Source organism: Myotis daubentonii, chromosome 18 (genome assembly GCF_963259705.1).
Source record: "Myotis daubentonii chromosome 18, mMyoDau2.1, whole genome shotgun sequence".
Lineage (NCBI taxonomy): Eukaryota > Metazoa > Chordata > Mammalia > Chiroptera > Vespertilionidae > Myotis > Myotis daubentonii.
In genome coordinates, this window is record NC_081857.1 from 23378380 (window position 1) to 23397095 (window position 18716).

At 42.6% G+C, this 18716-nt stretch overlaps 1 protein-coding gene across 1 annotated transcript in view; it reads right to left on the reverse strand.

The window, feature by feature from the left end:
• The window catches only part of BRINP2 (BMP/retinoic acid inducible neural specific 2), an 88013-nt gene that overhangs the window by 12916 nt on the left and 56381 nt on the right, over positions 1-18716 (reverse strand). Inside the window, exons 3-4 of the mRNA XM_059673459.1 lie at positions 7349-7539; positions 6106-6314 (exon numbers count right to left, since the gene is read on the reverse strand). Of these exons, the coding sequence (XP_059529442.1) occupies positions 6106-6314; positions 7349-7539 (400 nt within the window). The remainder of the gene's footprint in view (positions 1-6105; positions 6315-7348; positions 7540-18716) is intronic.

Sequence of the window (18716 nt, forward strand, 5' to 3'; positions counted from 1 at the left end):
AATTCCATGCAGTTCATCAAATATTCATAGTGTGCCTTTCCCAAAGTTCTTCCACGAAGTCTTCCCTGACACCTCTCACCCCCTCTCTGAGCTCTGGGCACCTCTGCTCAGCAGCAGGCAGGCAGGCCACCCTATTCCATCCTTTGCGGTGAATATTTCATAATGTCTGGGTCCTCCACACACCAAAGGCTCCACAAAGTAAGCTCATATTGTCAGCAGCTGTTAACACAGTGCCTGGCACATACCAGGTACTCAGTAAATTAGAGAATTTATGAGTGATAGGTTTCAGGCTTTAAGGGGAAGAGGGGGTGAGCACAAAGATATACACATTATATACTGTATTGTCCAGGAGATTACAATCAACTACCCTCCTCCAAGTCCTCATCTATACCTGTAGTGGGGGTTAGGTATATATACAACTGACTGATACACATTCAAGTCTAGCAGAAGCAGTAAGTCATGGCTACTGAGGGAAGTATAGTTTTAAACAAAGAGAAAACAAGGGAAGAAGTAGCAGAGAAGAAACCAACCGAGTTGGTCCTTAAAGATAAGTAGAAAGTGGACAGGAAGAGAAGGGAGGGAAAGGTACTCTGAGAAAAAGAAGGGGCAACATGATGTAATACATATGGGTTCAAAGTGTATATTTCTAGCTCTCTTCTGGTTACCATGTGAATACCAAAGTATAAGCAACATGCTTAAAGGGAATTTAGCATACTTAGGCTTAATACATATATATATATCTCAGAGTAATCAAGTGAGAGCTGGTATGATAATGACTTGAAATACAGTGGGGTGAGAGACAGAGATATTTGTAACTTAAGTAGTCAGGAAGGCTTTATGAAGAAGGTGAGCCACAGCCAGATACTGGTCTTGAAGGATGAGTAGGGGTGGGATGGAATGGGGAGGGAACTGAGGGAAAAGGAGGTACCTCAGTCCCAGAGTCTGCAGAGTTGGTCCAAAGACCAAGGGGCAAGGACAGACACAGTACATGAATGGGACACAAGACCAGACAAGGTAGGAACAACAGTTTTCCAAGTTCATCTTCCAATATCATTCTTTTTCACCTTCACAGTGACTCTCTGAGATAAATCTCAGTACTGTCACTCTCCAAAGGAGGACCCCAAGGTTCCACACTGTTGAGTAGCCCAAACAGGATTTTAACCCTTGAGTCTCCAGACTCCAGTTTGGTGCCCTTGTGTCTCCTGTGAGGGCATGTCAACAGACTGCAGAAAATAGAGTTAAACCCCTTTAGATGGCATCATTGTTAAAAACAATTACTTTAAACAGCATCTTTTAGTGATTTGCCTTCTTTTCCGAATGTGAACCTGAGGCAAAACAAACTGTATAGCCTTGAGATTGGAGGACCCTTATATTATAAATTAGGAAGCCCAGGCCAGTGAGCTTAAATGACTTATTCAAGGTAACACAGCTAGTCACCTGCTGGGCTAGGATTCATCCAACTTAATTATTCATTCACTTATTTTTTTCACTAAACAAATATTCAAGGAGCAATCAGAACTCACAGAGTATAAGCCCCAATCACTGCCACAAGAATGCATAGACAAGTGGAAACATGTTTCCATAATCCCCAAGTTCTGGCTGTTATACATGGGCCTGTGTCCCTCAATAGGTGGGCATTAAGGGCTGCATTGGGTGAGTGAGTGAGTGAGTGAGTGAGTGAGTGAGTGAGCGGTGAGTTGCCAGACTGAACTGGAAGGCTGAACATTGCCTTATATCAAGTGAAATTTTCTTTGTCCATATGGTATGAGAATCCCTGTAAGAAGAGCCATGGCTAAGGACTAGCTCACCTGTTCTGGAGAAGCCTGCCCCCAATGGAATGGCTTGGGTTGAAGGGCTGGGTAGGATGGTGGGTGTGGTATTTGGAAGACCTACCCCTCCCCAAATCCAGGCAAGCTGGCATCACACTGTCACATAGTTCTGCACTGGATTTTCTATCCACCCATCGCTAAGCTGGTCCATTCACCAGCATCAGGTCTAGGCAGAGAGGGAGCTACACACTTTATGTAGGAACAGGATGACTCCCAAGGAGGAAAACCTAGAACAGCCACCTTCCTGTCCTTAGTCCCACCAGTAAGCCTTCCTCCCTACCACCCATCCATCTGACTTCCCACCATCCTGTTAGCATTCTGGGCTGCCTCGGATTGTCTTTCTGACCTTCACTTTGCTATTAACAAAGGTAATTTCCACAGAGGACAATCAGCTAGGTAATTCACTGAGCGAGTGTGAGTAGCTTCACTTTATTAATTGTGGCACAAGGATATGAATGAGGAAGTGACAATGACCATGATCCCCAAGCTCATTTCTTGTTAGAGGGAATGATCAGGCCTTCTCTCCAAGGGGGAGGAAGGTTCACTATGATTTTACTAGATCCCAAAGTCACTGCTCTTCCCACTGCTATTCTGCTCTGAGTCACCTCTGTCCTCCCTAGACAAGTAAGGAGGAGGAGAAAGGGCATTGGAGAGGGTGCTCTTGCAGACAGTGCCTAAGCATGGACTTAATAAGCAGGATTGCCTAATGCCCCCTCCCCCCAGTGATGGAGTCCCAGAGTCTGCAGAGTTGGTCCAGAGAGCCCTGTGCCTCTCTCTGTGGAAGAGGCAGGCAGCTTGGGCAGATTATAAAGAGGGCCCACAGAGGTAATGGAAAGTGCAGTTCACTCAGGCGCACACGTTCAGAGTGTTTCAGATAAGCTTTCAGAAAGGGGAAATAATTGTGTGCTAATTGGCCTGTTGACAGAGACCAGCCTGCCATCAGAACGCCCTGATGGATCTCAGGTTCATTAGCACATCCAGTTTTTTATATATACCATTCTAGCCGCCTACTCTCCTCCCCTTGCCCTTCACTTCCGGCTGCTCTTGTCCTACCAGATAGGACACCTGCCGAGCTGAGAGTGAGTAAAATGGGCTTCTAATTGTGAGCAGTGGGGCTGCTTGGGAGAGCAGGGCCGACGCCAAGTGTGCCAAAAAGATCTGCAAACTGAATCGAAGGCTGCTGCTGTGAGCAATTTGTACAAAGCCCTCCTGGGATGCTTTGTGAGAACCACTTCCTTTTGCCATCTCGGGATCCACCTGAACTTTGTGTGGGCTCCGGAGCATCTTGAGCCACCCCCCACCAAGTCCTTCCTCAGCCTTTGATTAAATAGAGGGTGAGTTGCAACTGAGGAACAGGCCCCCTCCCCTCCTTCATGCCTCTGATCCCGTCCTGACACTTATGGGCAGGATGGATATGTAGTCAGCCCTTTATAGTTTACAAAGTGTTTTCATGTGAACTATATCATTTGGTGTCACTCCAGCCGAGAGTCAAGGGTTATATTCACAATATTTGTGGCAGGAAGGACAGGGTATGCCAAAGTAGGGTTCTGGAAGCCTCCTGAGGTGCATTAGCCCTTTGGTTACTACCAGGGGGGCATCTGGAGGGTCCAGGGAAGGGTGAGACGGTTAGGGTGGCACACAGGGCGGTGTGATGAAGACCGTTTATCAGCCAGGATGGAAGTGTTTTAATATTTTAGTAACTATGTAGCCATAGCAACTGAATATAAGCCTGGGTCTAGGTAAGTCAAATCGTTGGTAACTCCATATCAAGGAGCTCAGTGACTCCTCAAGGTCATAAAGATAGGAAGCATCTAGGCTGAAACCCAATCCCAAATCTCACTTGAGTAAGTTTGTTTCTCACTAAACCATGCAGCCCACTGTCACCTATTGAACATTTGATTGGCCTTACTATGCCAGATACTGTGAAGGGACCCAGAACTGTGTGCACTCCGCAGTCCTACTATTCAAAGCCATCTTGTCGTGATGGGTGTGGGAGACAGAGATGGGCATGTAAACAGCTGTAGTATAATGTGCCATGTCCAATAGTAGAGGTGTGTGCTGATCAGGGTCCACCTTGCTCTCAGAGGAACAGGCTGGATAATCAAAAGGGACCACCATCCTTGGAAGCCTGTTTTTGGAACATCTCTACTTGGATGTCTAATAGAAATGTCAAGTTCGATATGTTGAAAACCAAACTTTTGTTTCACTCCTTTCAGATCTGCACCTCCCTTTCTTAGCAAATGGAATCGCTGTTCATCCAGTTGCTCAGGCCAAAAATCTTGCTGTTAATCTGGATTCCTTTCTTCCAATTCATGAGTAGTCCTGTAGGCTCTGTCTTCAAAATACATTCTAGCCGAAACCGGTTTTGCTCAGTGGATAGAGCGTCGGCCTGCGGACTGAAAGGTCCCAGGTTCGATTCCAGTCAAGGGCATGAACCTGGGTTGCGGGCACATCCCCAGTAGGAGATGTGCAGGAGGCAGCTGATCGATGTGTCTCTCCCATCGATGTTTCTAACTATCTCTCTCCCTTCCTCTCGGTAAAAAATCAATAAAATATATTTTTTAAAAAAAAGCAAAATACATTCTAAATCTGCCATGCCAGCTTCTCACTGCTTACTTATAGCCAGCTGTGTCCGAGCAAGCTACCATGATTTCTCACCTTGACCACTGCAACAGTCGCTAATAAGTAATGCTCATGATCTTGTGCCTACAATCACTTGTGCCATTTCCCACTTCACCCCCTCTTTGACTCCACCTCATATGGTGTTCCACCGAGAACACTCCCACTTTAGGGCAATTGCATTTGCTCTTCCCTCCATCTAGAATGCTCTCTCTCAAGATGCCCATGTGGCTTACTCCATCACCTCATTCAAATGTCTGCTTAAATAACATTCATCTAGACCAGTGCTTCTCAACCTTCTGGCCCTTTAAATACAGTTCCTCATGTTGTGACCCAACCATAAAATTATTTTCATTGCTATTTCCTAACTGTAATGTTGCTACTGTTCTGAATCGTAATGTAAATATCTGATATGCAGGATGGTCTTAGGCGACCCCTGTGAAAGGGTCGTTCGACCGCCAAAGGGGTCGCGACCCACAGGTTGAGAACGGCTGCTCTAGACAGATAATCCCTAAAGCACCAGGTCTCCATTACCCTCTTTTCCCTGGTTCATTTCTTCATATCAATAATCCCACTTGACATGGCATATTTATTTAATTATGTCTCTACTACTAGAATTTATGCTTCATGAGATCATGGACTTAATATGTTTTGTTCACTCTTGGATTCTCAGTATCCAGAAGAGTGACTGACACATAGTAGGTGTTCAAAATATTTATTGAATAATAAATAAATAAAACAGGACTTCCTTATGAATTTTGGGTAGGATAAAGGCAGGATATAAGATGAGACTGACCCTTACTTGCCACCCTAATTTTATATTTTGAATTCTAAAAATCCAGTATTCTCAAGTATTCTCACTAGTCTTCTCTTCTCTAAAACAATATGAACTTTCCTCGAACTCTGCTAGATGTAAGTAGAGATAGTGGGATGGAGGTTATAGTTATTAAAGTTACAATAATATTGATCTTTTCCAAACATGTATGGTCATATTGCTCCTCTGCTCCAAACTCTCTGGTTGTCTTCCATTGTACTTTGAAGTTCTCTATCATGGCCACATAATCTGGCTCCAACCTACTTCTGAACCTCATCTTGTACCAGCACCTTTCTTGTTCATCTCACTGTAGTCACAGTACTCTTCTCTGTGTTCCATCAAAGCACCGAGCTGGTTCCTGCCTCAGGGCCTCAGCACTTACTGTTCCCTCTGCCTGAACACTCTTCCCTCAGATCTACATACAGTTGGTTTCTTTTCATTCAGATCTCCATATATAGACCAAAGGTGTCCTCCCCTGACCAATCTGGTGAATATTATCTGCTCCCTTCTCTCACCCCAGAAAAATCTGTACCTTATGACTCTTCCAATTTCATAATTATCTGAAATTACTTTACTGATATTTAATTATTTATCATCTCTATCCCCTACTACAATGTAACCTTGGGGGAGCAGGGACCTTGTCTCCCTTTGTCTATAGTCCCTCGGCTGGAGTCAGCTTCAGAGCAGATCTACATGACTGTTTGCTGCAGAATGAAGACCTGGACCATGTTTAGGCTTGACCATGCTTCTATAAGAAAACTTCCTTCCCCCTCAGTCGGTCAGGCCTGGCCGGCTTGGAGCTGGTTAAGACTCTCGCCTCCCCGGTGCCTCTCAGACCGTTACCTTGATGGCCCCTGTGGCTATCTGGATATGGTGCAGCCGCCGCAGGGTGCTCTCTCTGTCGATGAAGTAGGAGGCTGCCAGCTGATGCAGGGTCTCCAGGGACACGGCTGAGCTGTTCCCACTGCCCCCAACTGTAGGGGCACTTCCTGCTGCTTCTGTCTTTCGGCTCAGTTTCCGCTTGTCCACAAAAATGGTCAGGGACTCTTCTCCTATAGCAAACAACATGGGTTCATTGATGAGGCCTTCTGCTCCCTCCTCCCCTACCATTAAGAATGAAATGTTTGGCCAGAATAGACGGAGCTAAGAAGGAGCCCAGTACTTCTGTGGACGGCCTCTTCCCCGTCCCTTATCATATTTAGAAAAATCTCAGCAGACTGTGTCATAGGACAGCAGACATCACACCTGAGAGGTCCTCCTTCCTTTCCTTAGTTCCGTATGTCTCCCCAGAGCTCCCCCTTGTCATCCAGCTTATCCATTTAACATCCTCTTTTGATCTCTATCTCAGGCATCTACCTCCTTGGAGGACAGAAAATTCTTCCTCTTAAGTTGTTTATGAGAAGTTGCCATGGATATGTATGCTCCCTCCTAAAGGACAGAAGCCTAGAAGTTTAAAGGGCCCTTTCCACTCAAACACTCAACACCTACCACATGCAGCAGCTGGCCTGACCCCTCAGAGAGCTCTTTTTTGTCCGTCAGACAGTGAGCTAAATGTTATAATAAATCCTGTTTTCTTCTGCCAGGACAGAGAGAACTCTGCCTCTAGCCTCCATCCAGCTCAGAATTATTAGAATTGGTGTGTCTGGTTACTCGTCTAGAGAGGAAGCAGGGGGCAGGGATTCAATAGACATTTCCCTCTTTGCCCATGGGCTTGGCAACTGTAGCCACAGCAAATGTAGGGATGTGGAGAAGCTTCAGGGTTGATTGGCTCAGTCAAAAGGAAACTGAGAGCACCCACTGCTGGCAAGGGCTTGGTGGGAGTCTGTGTGTCCCCCAACCTCTTTATCCCGTCCTCCTCCTCAGGAAAATGCTGAGAAGGTAACAGCAATGTTCTGGAGTGAATTTGGATATTAAGAAGCTATACTGTTCTCAAAGCCACCAGAAAGGAGACAATTCTCAGGCAATAATAGGCCAGGAAAAACTAAAGATGCAGGAAGACTACTAGTATGGAAGCTATACTCAGTGGGCTTTAAAGCTATTTTCAACAACCCGGCAACAATTCACGCCGGATCATGGTGTTGCTTACCTCCAAGGGTGGCAGAAAGTAGGAAATGGGTGCCGTACTTTTTGATCAGGTTTTCGGTAACCTGTTGCAGGTTGGGTCTCCTTCCCAGGAGGCGGATGTTCCGGATAAACTCTGGGGCAAGAGGCAATGGCAAACTGAAGAAGTCTCTCCTTTCCAGAGCCAAGTTGTTCACTTTCCAACGGGCAAACTCCCTGGAGGAAAGGTCAAGGGATAAGGAAAAGCTCATTGTATTCTGGAAAAGAGGCACGCAGTCCGCAGTAGGTCATGTTCTTCCTCCCCTGGAACCTGCTCATCTGCTCTCAGCCCACATCTCCAGATGGATGTACCCACTGCCTGAAAGAGGCCCTTTGGCCTCCCCTGGCCTCTCATTCCCCGGGCTGTGAGAAAGGCTTTCTCAGCTGACCTCCATCATAACTTACTTTCCAAACCTTTCTCATTGGAGAGTAGCTGACCACCTCGTTCATATGAAGGTCGTCATGGTAGTAGTGTAGTAAGGGAAACAAGCAATGCAAATAGTGGTTTTCAGAGATAGGATCTAGTCACAGTTGGCCCCATGTGGGTGGATAACATCACCTGTTATGGCCTCAGTTACCTCTTTGTAAAGTCAGATGTTGGTGTAGAACAACAGTTCTCAAACGTTTTGGTCTCAGGACCCCTTCACACTCTTCAAATTGATTGAATCCTCCATATTTATGTGGCTTACATCTATTGATAATTGCCATTGTCAAAATAAAAACTGAGAAAAATAATTATTTATTTTATATTACATACCACATAAATAACACATTTTTATGACAATAACTGTATGTTTTGAAACAAAACTAATTCAGCAAGAAAAGAGGCAGCACTGCATTTTGCAGATCTCTTCACTATCTAGCTGAGCAGGTGAGGACTGCATAGTCAAATTTGCTTCTGCACTCATCTGTTATGATAGTTGTAGATATTGTTCTATGGGGCCATACTAAACTCAACAAACATGGTTTCTTAATGATTAGTTCCAGTGTGCAATCTGAACCCATATCAATGAACTCCTCCTCTGTTACATTAAAATAAAATGTTACACATTGTTCTTTGAGTAGATCTTTCTATCCTTCTTATTTTGTAACATCGTGCGTTAGTCATCCGGAAAATATGGGAACACTGAGTTATTCAGATCTTCCACATTTTGACACTTTTCATTATATAATATCAAAACATTATATTCATTAATATTACCACCAATCTCATCAGAAAAGTCTTCAAATATTGGAAAGCTGTCAAGCTCATGGTGACAAATAGGAGTTCTCCAAAATTCTATTTTTTTGTTTGAAAGCTTAAATTTTATCATTGGTAATAAATACTGTCAGTTGTTTTTCTTAAAGAAGCAGGCTTCCTGCATTTTTTTTAAAGAAAATGTCTGCCAAGCACTGAAGTCTGAATAACCATATTTTGTCTGTTGGTTGTCAAGCAAAAATTAGTTCCATGAAAAAAGTGGCAAGCTCAGCTCACAACTGAATCACAAAAGTACTTTTTCCTGAGACAACCATCAACCATCATTCTTTAGTATCCTCAGACATGCTTTATGTGCACCTCCTATTTTATCATATAGAAGATTAAAAAGACATATACTCATGGTCAAAATCCAATGAAATTAATAAGTTTTACTGCTTCAAGGACATTCTTACATAAAACGAGCATACATGTGCATGTGTGTATGGATAGATGCAAGTATATAATGATTAAGAATACACAACTACTGGTGTCATTTGATAGAAATGCCTGTATTCAAACTAGATGCCAGATTGTTTTTGGATCTTTGGTGTAAATGTCAACATGGACATCCTGAAAGGAACTCAGGGGACCCACATTATGAAAAGCCCTATTCTAGAAGATGGCAAAGTTCCTTTCCAGTGCCATCTAGAATTTTAATCTTCATGCTTTGCCCCACACTGAATTGTTTGTATTTGAAAGGGGACCAAGATTTCCAAGGGGGATCTTTGTCCTGGGATGAAATGTAAAGGATCATATCCATTAGTAAGAAAGGAGTTTCCCGTACCTCTGAAATTACACGAGTAAGGACCAGCTCCACTGCCTTAGGGAACAACAAAATGTAGCATCTTCTCAATCTTATCATCCATCCCAACTCTTCTCCTCATGACAGTGCTAAGCCTTGGTCATACCTTCCCCCATACCCATGAAGTACAAATAATAGGGGTGCAAAAGAATAAAATAATTCAAAATAAACAAATAAAAAACCATGCCCCATTTGAGGCTATAGAGTCCCCAAATCTAAATCTAGAGACAAAGACAGAGAGGAGGGGCACAGGGAAACAAAAGAAAAGGGATGACTAATAATTCACAGTTCCAACAAAGTCTTTTAAAATTCCTGCTGTGTGGCTCTACTTACGCAGGCAAGTCCATAATAATATATTATTATTTATGTCTTTTGTGCATAAAATGCTAAATTTTAATAATAAAGTACAGGGTACTTGTCAAAAGTGGTTTTTTTATCCCAAATCCCACTACCATGTGAAGAACAGTTGCTTGATCTCATTTCTAAATGGCTGGATGGCCAATAAAAAGACATAGAGCAGCTTAATGTTTTAATGAAACAAAAACAAAACCCAATTACAAACTGCCTACAGGAAACTCACTTCAGCTTTAAGGCTATATATACTGAAAGAGAAAGAATGGAAAAAGATAGTCCATGCAAATGGACACACACACACACACGCTGGGGTAACTATACTTACACCAGACAAAATAGATTTAAAACCAACGATTGTAACAAGAGACAAAGAAGGTCATTTTATAATGATAAATATATCAATTCATTGAGGAGATATAATTTTTATAAATATGTATGCACTCAACATAGGAGCCACTAAATATATATAGCAAATATTAACAGATCTAAAGGGAGAAATAGGCAGCAATATAACAATAGAAGGGGACAGCAATACCCCATCTTCAATAATGGACAGATCATTAAGACAGAAAATTAACAAAGAAACATTGGACTAGATGGTCTTAACAGACACTTACAGAGCATTCCAACCAACAGCAGCAAAATATGCATTCTTCTCAAGTGCACATGGAACATTCTCCAGGATAGATCATATGTTAGGCCATAAAACAAATCTTGATAAATTTAAAAAGATTGAAATCTCATCATGCATCTTTTATGACCATATGCTATGAAATTAGAAATAAATTACAATAAGAAAACTGGAAAATGTACAAATACATGGAGATTAAACAATATGCTCCTGAACAAACAATGGATCAAAGGAGAAATTATGTATATAAATGAATGATGAGGCAAATGAAAATGAAAACACAAATATAAAAACTATGGGATGCAGCAAAAGCAGTCCTAAGAGGAAAGTTTCTAGCAATATATGCATATATTATGAAAAAATGAAGATCTTAAAAAAGCAACCTTACTTTAAAAAACTAGAAAAGAATAAACTAAGCCCAAAGTTAGTAGTAGGAAGGAAATAACAAAGATCATAGTAGAAATGAAAGACATGGAGACTAAAAAGTCAACAAAATAGATCAATAAAACTAAAAGCTAAGGTTTGTTTTGTTTTGTTTGGGAAAAAAAATGAACAAGGCTGCTCAGCCCTGAGGAGACCAGCACAGGGAGTTAGTCCTGCTACCCCAGATTTTGCACAGCTGCCTCAGGGGCTGAGGGCATCAACCTATGGACACATCTGTAACCCATCTGCAGCACCTCCAGCGCCAGCATGCATAGGGTTGGGAAGGTCTATTATAATCACCTTATGTCAGTGATAGCGAACCTTTTGAGCTCGGCGTGTCAGCATTTTAAAAAACCCTAACTTAACTCTGGTGCCGTGTCACATATAGAAATTTTTTGATACTTGCAACCATAGTAAAACAAAGATTTATATTTTTGATATTTATTTTATATACTTAAATGCCATTTAACAAAGAAAAATCAACCAAAAGAATGAGTTCGCATATCACCTCTGACACGCGTGTCATAGGTTCGCCATCACTGCCTTATGTTATGAGAAAACCATGAAACAGAGAGGGAAGTGGTTTGTCTAAAGCAGCGGTTCTCAACGTGTGGGTTGTGACCCCTTTAGCGGTCGAACGACCCTTTCACAGGGGTCGCCTAAGACCATCCTGCATTTCAGATATTTACATTATGATTCATAACAGTAGCAACATTACAGTTATGCAGTAGCAACGAAAATAATTTTATGGTTGGGTCACAACATGAGGAACTGTAGTTAAAGGGCCAGAAGATTGAGAACCACTGGAAAGCAATATAACCAGTTGGTACTAGAATCAGAACAAAAAGTTAGCGTCCGGACCCTTCCCCAGTGCTATTAACAACTGTGATGATCGTGACAATAGACAATGAGACCCAGAGAGTTAAGAAAGCAACTTGCACATCACCCAGTAAGTGGCAGAGCTAAGATTAAGTCCCAGGTCAATACCAGACTGCTGTTTCTATAACCCTATTTTCCCTTGTGTAATTAGGTTAAGTGTATTTTACTGCATTCTAATTCTTTTTAAATGTTTACTGTCTTCTAACAAAAATATTTCATTGCCTGAAACATTTCATTCTTTTAATTATCTACACAAAACATGAGTTTACTGTGTTTCTACAACACAGTGCAACATATACACCGAAGCAAAACCTTTTTGGATTAAGGTGGTTTCAATACACACATTTGCAGAAGGAGAAATTAAACCCTAGAAAAAAATCAAGTCCATACACAGGGTACCATGGGAGAAATCAGAGAAAAGGCCTAATTCCAACTCCTATAAATGCTCAGGAAATTATAACACAGACTAACAAGGACTTAGAAAAATGAATGATACTATCTTAGGAAGCTTTTTATGAGCAAATAAAAAATAAGGGTTAACATTTAATGAATTCTTAGAATGTGCCAGGCATTCCAAGCATCTTATAAGTACCAACCAGTATAATATTTAAAACAACACTGTAAGGGAGAAAATATAATTACCTTCATTTTATGGATGAGGAAATTGAGGCACAAGTAAGTTAATTTCCCAGTAAGTACTAATACCTAGTAGGTGGAAGAGTGAGAATTTAAACACAAGCTGTCTAACTCCATGATCCAATCTTTACCACCCTGCCAAAGCACCTCTCCTGTGAAGCTCCAAGGGGCAATAGTTTTGTGGGTGGAAGAGTGTATGAGTGTGTGTGTGTGGGGGGGGGGTGAATTTCATTTAAAAAAGAATATATGCACTAGAATGAATTAGTCACAAGGCCTAGCAGCTGCAGGAAGATTCAGGCTTGAGGGTGCCCAGTGGTTTTCTCTTCCACTTCACTAAGTTTCTTCCTGCCCTTTGGAGCCCTTCCTGGAATTAAAATAATGGGGGAAATGTCTGTGAGTGGATTTTGAGTCAGAAAGTGGTAAAAAATATGATTACAGAACTTATTAACCTGGTTCTTTGCCGCATCTTGAAACCTCAGAGGCAATACTGGAAAGCAGCGCGCGCTGTTCAAAGAATAAACGTTCTTTTCTGGTTTTTCATTTAGTAGTTCTTTGAGTAATAAAAGAATCCAGGTTTCCTTTTCCCCCTCAGGAAAAGGATATTTTCTACATATTAATTAATTAGCACAGGCTACTTCAATGAAGCCTTCATCTTTGTTTCAATGAAGACACCAAATAAATCTCCATTTCACGCCAGCCATTTCTCTTAAAACCTTCTCCCACTGAGTTTGGTTTGCAGTAAACAGTCTGAGAAAGCAAACATTTCAAACACAGGAAAGCCCCCTCGGAAAGTGCCTTTAGAACAGCGGAGGCCAGTCCACCAGGGGCTCACCGGTGAAGCCAAAGGTGCCCAGAGCTCTCTAATGTGGACTTGACCTGTCAAAAGTGTTCACACTGCCCTCCAAAAGGGGCTTCAGGAACCTGCTAGATAATTACCAGAAGTTGGGTCCTTTCCCATTGTATTTTACATTAGCCCAGAATGAACAACACATATTTCTGACAAAGGCCTATTAACATACCCATAAAATGATTAGTAACAACCAAAACAACGTTTAGGAAAGGTGTAATCCAGTTTGGAGGGTAAACCTCAACGTGTTAAATAAAGCAGCTGTACATACTGACACTCAGAAGTTTGAGCTCTAACTCAAAATCTCGATCTCTGGCTATATTCTAAAGTGATTATAGTTATCTTGGTCCCAAACTGCTTAACACTAATGGTCCAGATTGTCAAAAAGCCATGCTTCTGGTTGTATATGAGGTTAGGGATTTTCCCAGAATCCAGCAAGAGGAAAGCTGAACAGGCGTGCCAAGCCTCAGGCAACAGGAGCTCCTGGGAGCTTGGGGCCTGGGCCTGGGCCAGCTCTGGGTTTGCAGCAAAAGGGTCTCCATGACAATACTAAATGGATCAAGGTGTTCCTAATTTGAAAGATGTAAGTGAAAAGGAATGCCTCCCAGCCACAGCTCCTGACTGTAATGGCAGCAACCATCCTGCAGCACTGTGTTCCTTCATGTTACCCAAGGTCAACGAGAATGCTGCCAGCGAGGGTCCCCCACAGGGTCCCAGCTCCTGGCGATTAAAGACTCAGAAAGAGCACAGCCGGGGTCTTCCGTCCCAGGTGCTGTATGCAGCAGCTGCCCGCTGGGGCACCACTTTTCGGGCTTGGAAACTGAGAACATTGATCTGGCCCCCAGTGAAGAGTCATTACCTATGAAGCCTCCTCCCTGGGAAGCCTTAAGGGAGAGAGTATTTAAACAACAACAACAAAAAAATCCATGGTTTCAGAACAAAAACAAAGCTATACCTCAAGTGAGGCTGGCATGTAGTAGTAATGAATCCTGCAGCCTACAGCGTGGGCAGTGGTGCTGAGATCCTAAGAGCCGAATTATTCTGTTACCAGTTTCTAATCGACGTCTCTTTCCCTCTCTGTGTGAGAGCCCGGCCAGGCCCATTTCCAAGGCCACCGACATGGGAAGGCACATTTCCTGTATCCTGAGTGTGCAGCTGCCCCTCTCCCCTGCTGTGCCCCCCTCTTCAGGCCGGATACCCGTATCGATGTGCCCCGAGTGCCAGGAGCCCATTTGTTCCTCCTGAGTTAGACTCCAGGCTGGTTCACTGTGGAGGGAATCAATGTTGCTTCCAGCAGAGCCAACCCATCACCACGTGCCAACTCAGGCAGCATTTCTCAGAATAGGATCTGATCCGAAGAGTCAGCAGAGGTCTTAAGGCAGCCGTGGAGCCCGGGATGCCCAGCTCCAAGCTCCACTTTGAAAACAATGGTAGAAAGAATGTGCTGTTGTGGTAGCGACTAATCCCCTTCCCTGACCTATTTTGGGTAACCTCTGTCTTGGGGGGCATGCTCCTCCAAACTTCAGTATTCAAAGGGATTGCAGTGCTGAAAGGGACTGAGCTATGGACTCTCCAAATGGCTATTTTGGTATGACCTATCCTGTAAGAAAAAATATGATTGGGTTTCCTTGAAAAATTAAGGAAGGCACATGATGGGTTATTGAATAAAATATTTAAGAACTTTGAAGCAAAAAGGATGGATTGGCCTTAAGCCAAGGCCTCAATTTTCTTGTCATTTTTCCTGTGACTTGACTTTGTCTATGTTAATTGTCAACCAGTGTCCATGGGAGATTTTCTCTTATACCAGACAGCTCCAGATAAATATCTTTGTTCTCAAAAACCCCCTTTCTTTTGGAGAGTTGCCTTTTCCCAAATAGCTTGAGACTTGCCAGTTTGATACAGTAGTCTCAGTAAACCCCGCTGATCATTGGGCCACTGAGGTCCAGACACAAAGCAGCTTTTCTTTCCTCATTTTCTGTTAACATACCTCATATCTTGGGCTGTAGCTTCCAGCACAGAAGCCAACCCATCAAGCTAAGCTGTTACACTTCTTCTTTTCCACGGGGCTCACACCCTTCATCATGAAAAACTCCCATGAACAAGAATAGCCAGAGCCAACACCCACATAAAGGATGCCAGCTACTTGCCTCAGCAACGCAGCTACGATGGTCTCATATTCTCTAACTGGACATGTTAGAGGCTGTGGGATCTGTGGTGTTTTGGCTCCTGTATAGAAGGCATTATTTCTAGATACATTATATCATCAGGAGATTCCTATCTCAACATCACATTATTGTAATGTACTTGGCTATTAGAGCCTTTACTGCTATAATGAATAGGACACCATTAATCTAAGCTATAAAGAGAAATTATAATAAACACCATAACCTCTACTAGTAATATTGGTATAGAGCTTTCCTTCAGATTTTTTTTAAAAAAATTGTATACAATTTTCACACATGTTCAACTATTTTATCTATACAAGGCCCTTAGAAAGGAGGAACAGAAAATATCATTACTCAACTGTTAACTTTTACAGGTTAACAAATGAAGTGACAGAGAAATTGAGAAAATGACCCAATCTCAGTTGATCAGCAGTAGTGTGAAAAGATCCCAGACCATGCTGCGAATGCTTTCCTGCCTTTGTCTGTGACGTGTGCAAGTTCAGAGACCACTGTACACCTTTGTCATACTTCTCAGGAAATACTTTTGCCCTGTTTTCCACTGTGGCTGGGAGAAATCCACAGGCAGGAAGGCTTCAATCCAGGAGCCATGGGTTAAATAATATCTGGGCCCTGAAACTCTGGGGGCACAGGAGCAGAATGGAGGCCAGCCCTCCCATGATGACCACTGCCCCTGTCTCTCCTCCTGTCTGGGAGAATTCAAGAAGCCTCGCATGGAGGTAATTTAACAGCCTGCTGTGTTCTCACACAATGGCACGTAAACAATGATTGGCCAATTTCATTCTAATCTTCACAATTTTGCTCTAATTAAAATCAAGCTGCAGCTTTCAAACAGTTTAATTAAGTCTGATTGGGAGAGATGGGGAGGGGGGACTCAAGCTTAAAGGAGAGGAAGAGACCAATGTTTAGGGAATCTCACACTGCCATGTTGGGGCTCCACAGCTTGGAGAGGGCACTGAGGGTTATATAGAATTAACATGAAATGCAAACAGACAGGTTGGAGTGGAGGACCAGTGGATCTGAAAGAGTAGAAGGAAATGAAAAGGGAGCTAAGGTCTGTGTTTTTCCAAGTACAGAAACCCAGCTCTGCTCTGACCTCTCAACCCACTCCCCACAGCTCCTCCATTCATCTGTGGAAAATGGCTCTGGTCACCACTCTACCTCCCGTGTCCTTGTCTTTGCTCAGCAAGCAGATAGCTTGTGCTATGCTTGTCTCCAGCAAATGTCCATGGGCCACCCATTATCTACTCAACTCTAAGAGAATTCCCCCAGGCTGACAGTTCCTTCCATTATTCTACAAGATTATTCCTTTTGCAGTGAGATAGCCCTTCTGTTATTTGGGTGCATTTACTTTTTATATGGGCCACTCTTCTTTGGACTAAATATTTTTAGTTCCTTTACTACAGTTTCCAGATTCCCTAGGCCCTTTATGTTCAACCTCATCTGCTTGAAATCTAGCTAGTGAATATATTTTTTAAATGGCAATCCAAGTTAAACACAATCCAGTGGGTGTGCTCTGAGAGTACAGTAGGATACAATATCTGGATATGTACATCATTACCATCATCATCATAACTATCATCACAGTGCCTCTTTCCTGAGCCCCTGTGTTGCCAGGCTTGAGACTGGATGCTTTACATATTTTTTTAATCATCACCACAGTCTTCCAAATACAGTGTATTATATTGACTCCTCATTCTTATCTGCATTAGAATGTCCCTAGACATGTGACTTTGCAGTATCACTCACTCATATAGAGAGAGCTCATTTACCTCCACCATTGATATTGGACTTGGCTATGTGACTTTGATTTGGACAACAGAATATGGACAGAAGTGACAGTGTGCCAGTTCTGGGCCAAGATCTCAAAAGTCATTGCATGATTCCACTTTCTCTTGCATCTCTGCACTCACCATTAGAGTTGCATTCCCTAGTAGCTGCAGGTGCTGCTCTTTCAGCCTGTGCCCCAGGAAAAACATCACTGGAGTAAAGACTTCATGACCCCCTTGCAGGCCTGCATCCGGAAGCATAGCTAACCAAGCCAACCTACAGATGCATGAGAATAAGTGATTCTTGTTTTTAGCTACTGAGTTTTGGGGTTATTTTCATATGCATAGTCATACCAGTAGTTAACTGATACACCCTACATGCTTTAGCCCTATATAGCTAAGCTGGCTGAGACTCAGATAATTTAAGTATTTTAGTCAAGGACACTTAGTTAAACAACAGATGGAGAAAGTTGATGATCTTTCTCCTATACATATTTCCTTTATTAATGCACTTGCGTATTGTATTCTTTACACTTATTTATGCATTCATTGGTTGATTCTTATATGTGCCCTGACCAGGATTGAACCTGCAACCTTGGCGTATTAGGATGATGCTCTAATCAACTGAGCTACCTGGCCAGGGTCATTGTATTCATATTTTAAAAGAGAAAAGTATTCTTGACTAACAGAGTAATGTTATGATCAACCAAACCTTACTTTTTTTTCAGCCCCAGATTTCTTCTTTTTCACAGCTAAGTCAGATTTCCTATATATTTGTGAAGTTGACATTTTGAACTTAAATTTAGGGCTTTGCATTTTACCCTTTTCTTGCATTCTGCCCCTTGTGACATAGACTAGAAAGTTGTTCTCTAAACTGTTTCTACTTCCCTCCTAACTCACGGACACCCCCCTGCCCCAGCTTCCTCTGTATTAAGTATGGCAATGTGACTGAACACAGGCCTAGCCCCTAAGATCTGCCTTGACGTGCTTCATTCTCTCTCTCTTTTCTTGTCCACCAGGACCCTGAGGAGGATCTAAGGTCCCAGAGTGATTAGATAGAACACACCTTGGACCTGAATGATTTCATGAAGCAATCTACTTTTAACCCTTCCATAAATTGTACTGGAATGTGACATGAACAATAAAAAAAAACTTTTATTAAGTCACTGAGATTTGGGGACTGCTTGTACCTGCTTTAGCCTACTACGACTAATACTACCTTAAGTCAATCTCATTTTCCAGCCTGGCGAAATGATCTTCACTCTTGATTTTATTGCCTGTCTAGATTAGGGTACCTTTCAGTTACCTGACTTTTATTGTCTATGAGGTCAAACATCCATGCCCCCACTTCTCCACAGCTCAACAACATGCCCATTGGGGCCTCTCTTCTTATTTTATCTGGGTGGGAAATGGTGTTGGTCTCGAGGCCTCGACTTTGATGCTGTGGGATCATGGTATGAGAGTCATCTCTGCAGGGAAAGCATCTGTCACTGTTCAGGATTTTTTTTGAACTCTTGATAACTATAAAATCAGTGGATAGATTAACTCAGACTACAGTTAGGGAGAGAAGTGTGGGGATGTGGACGAGGAAGG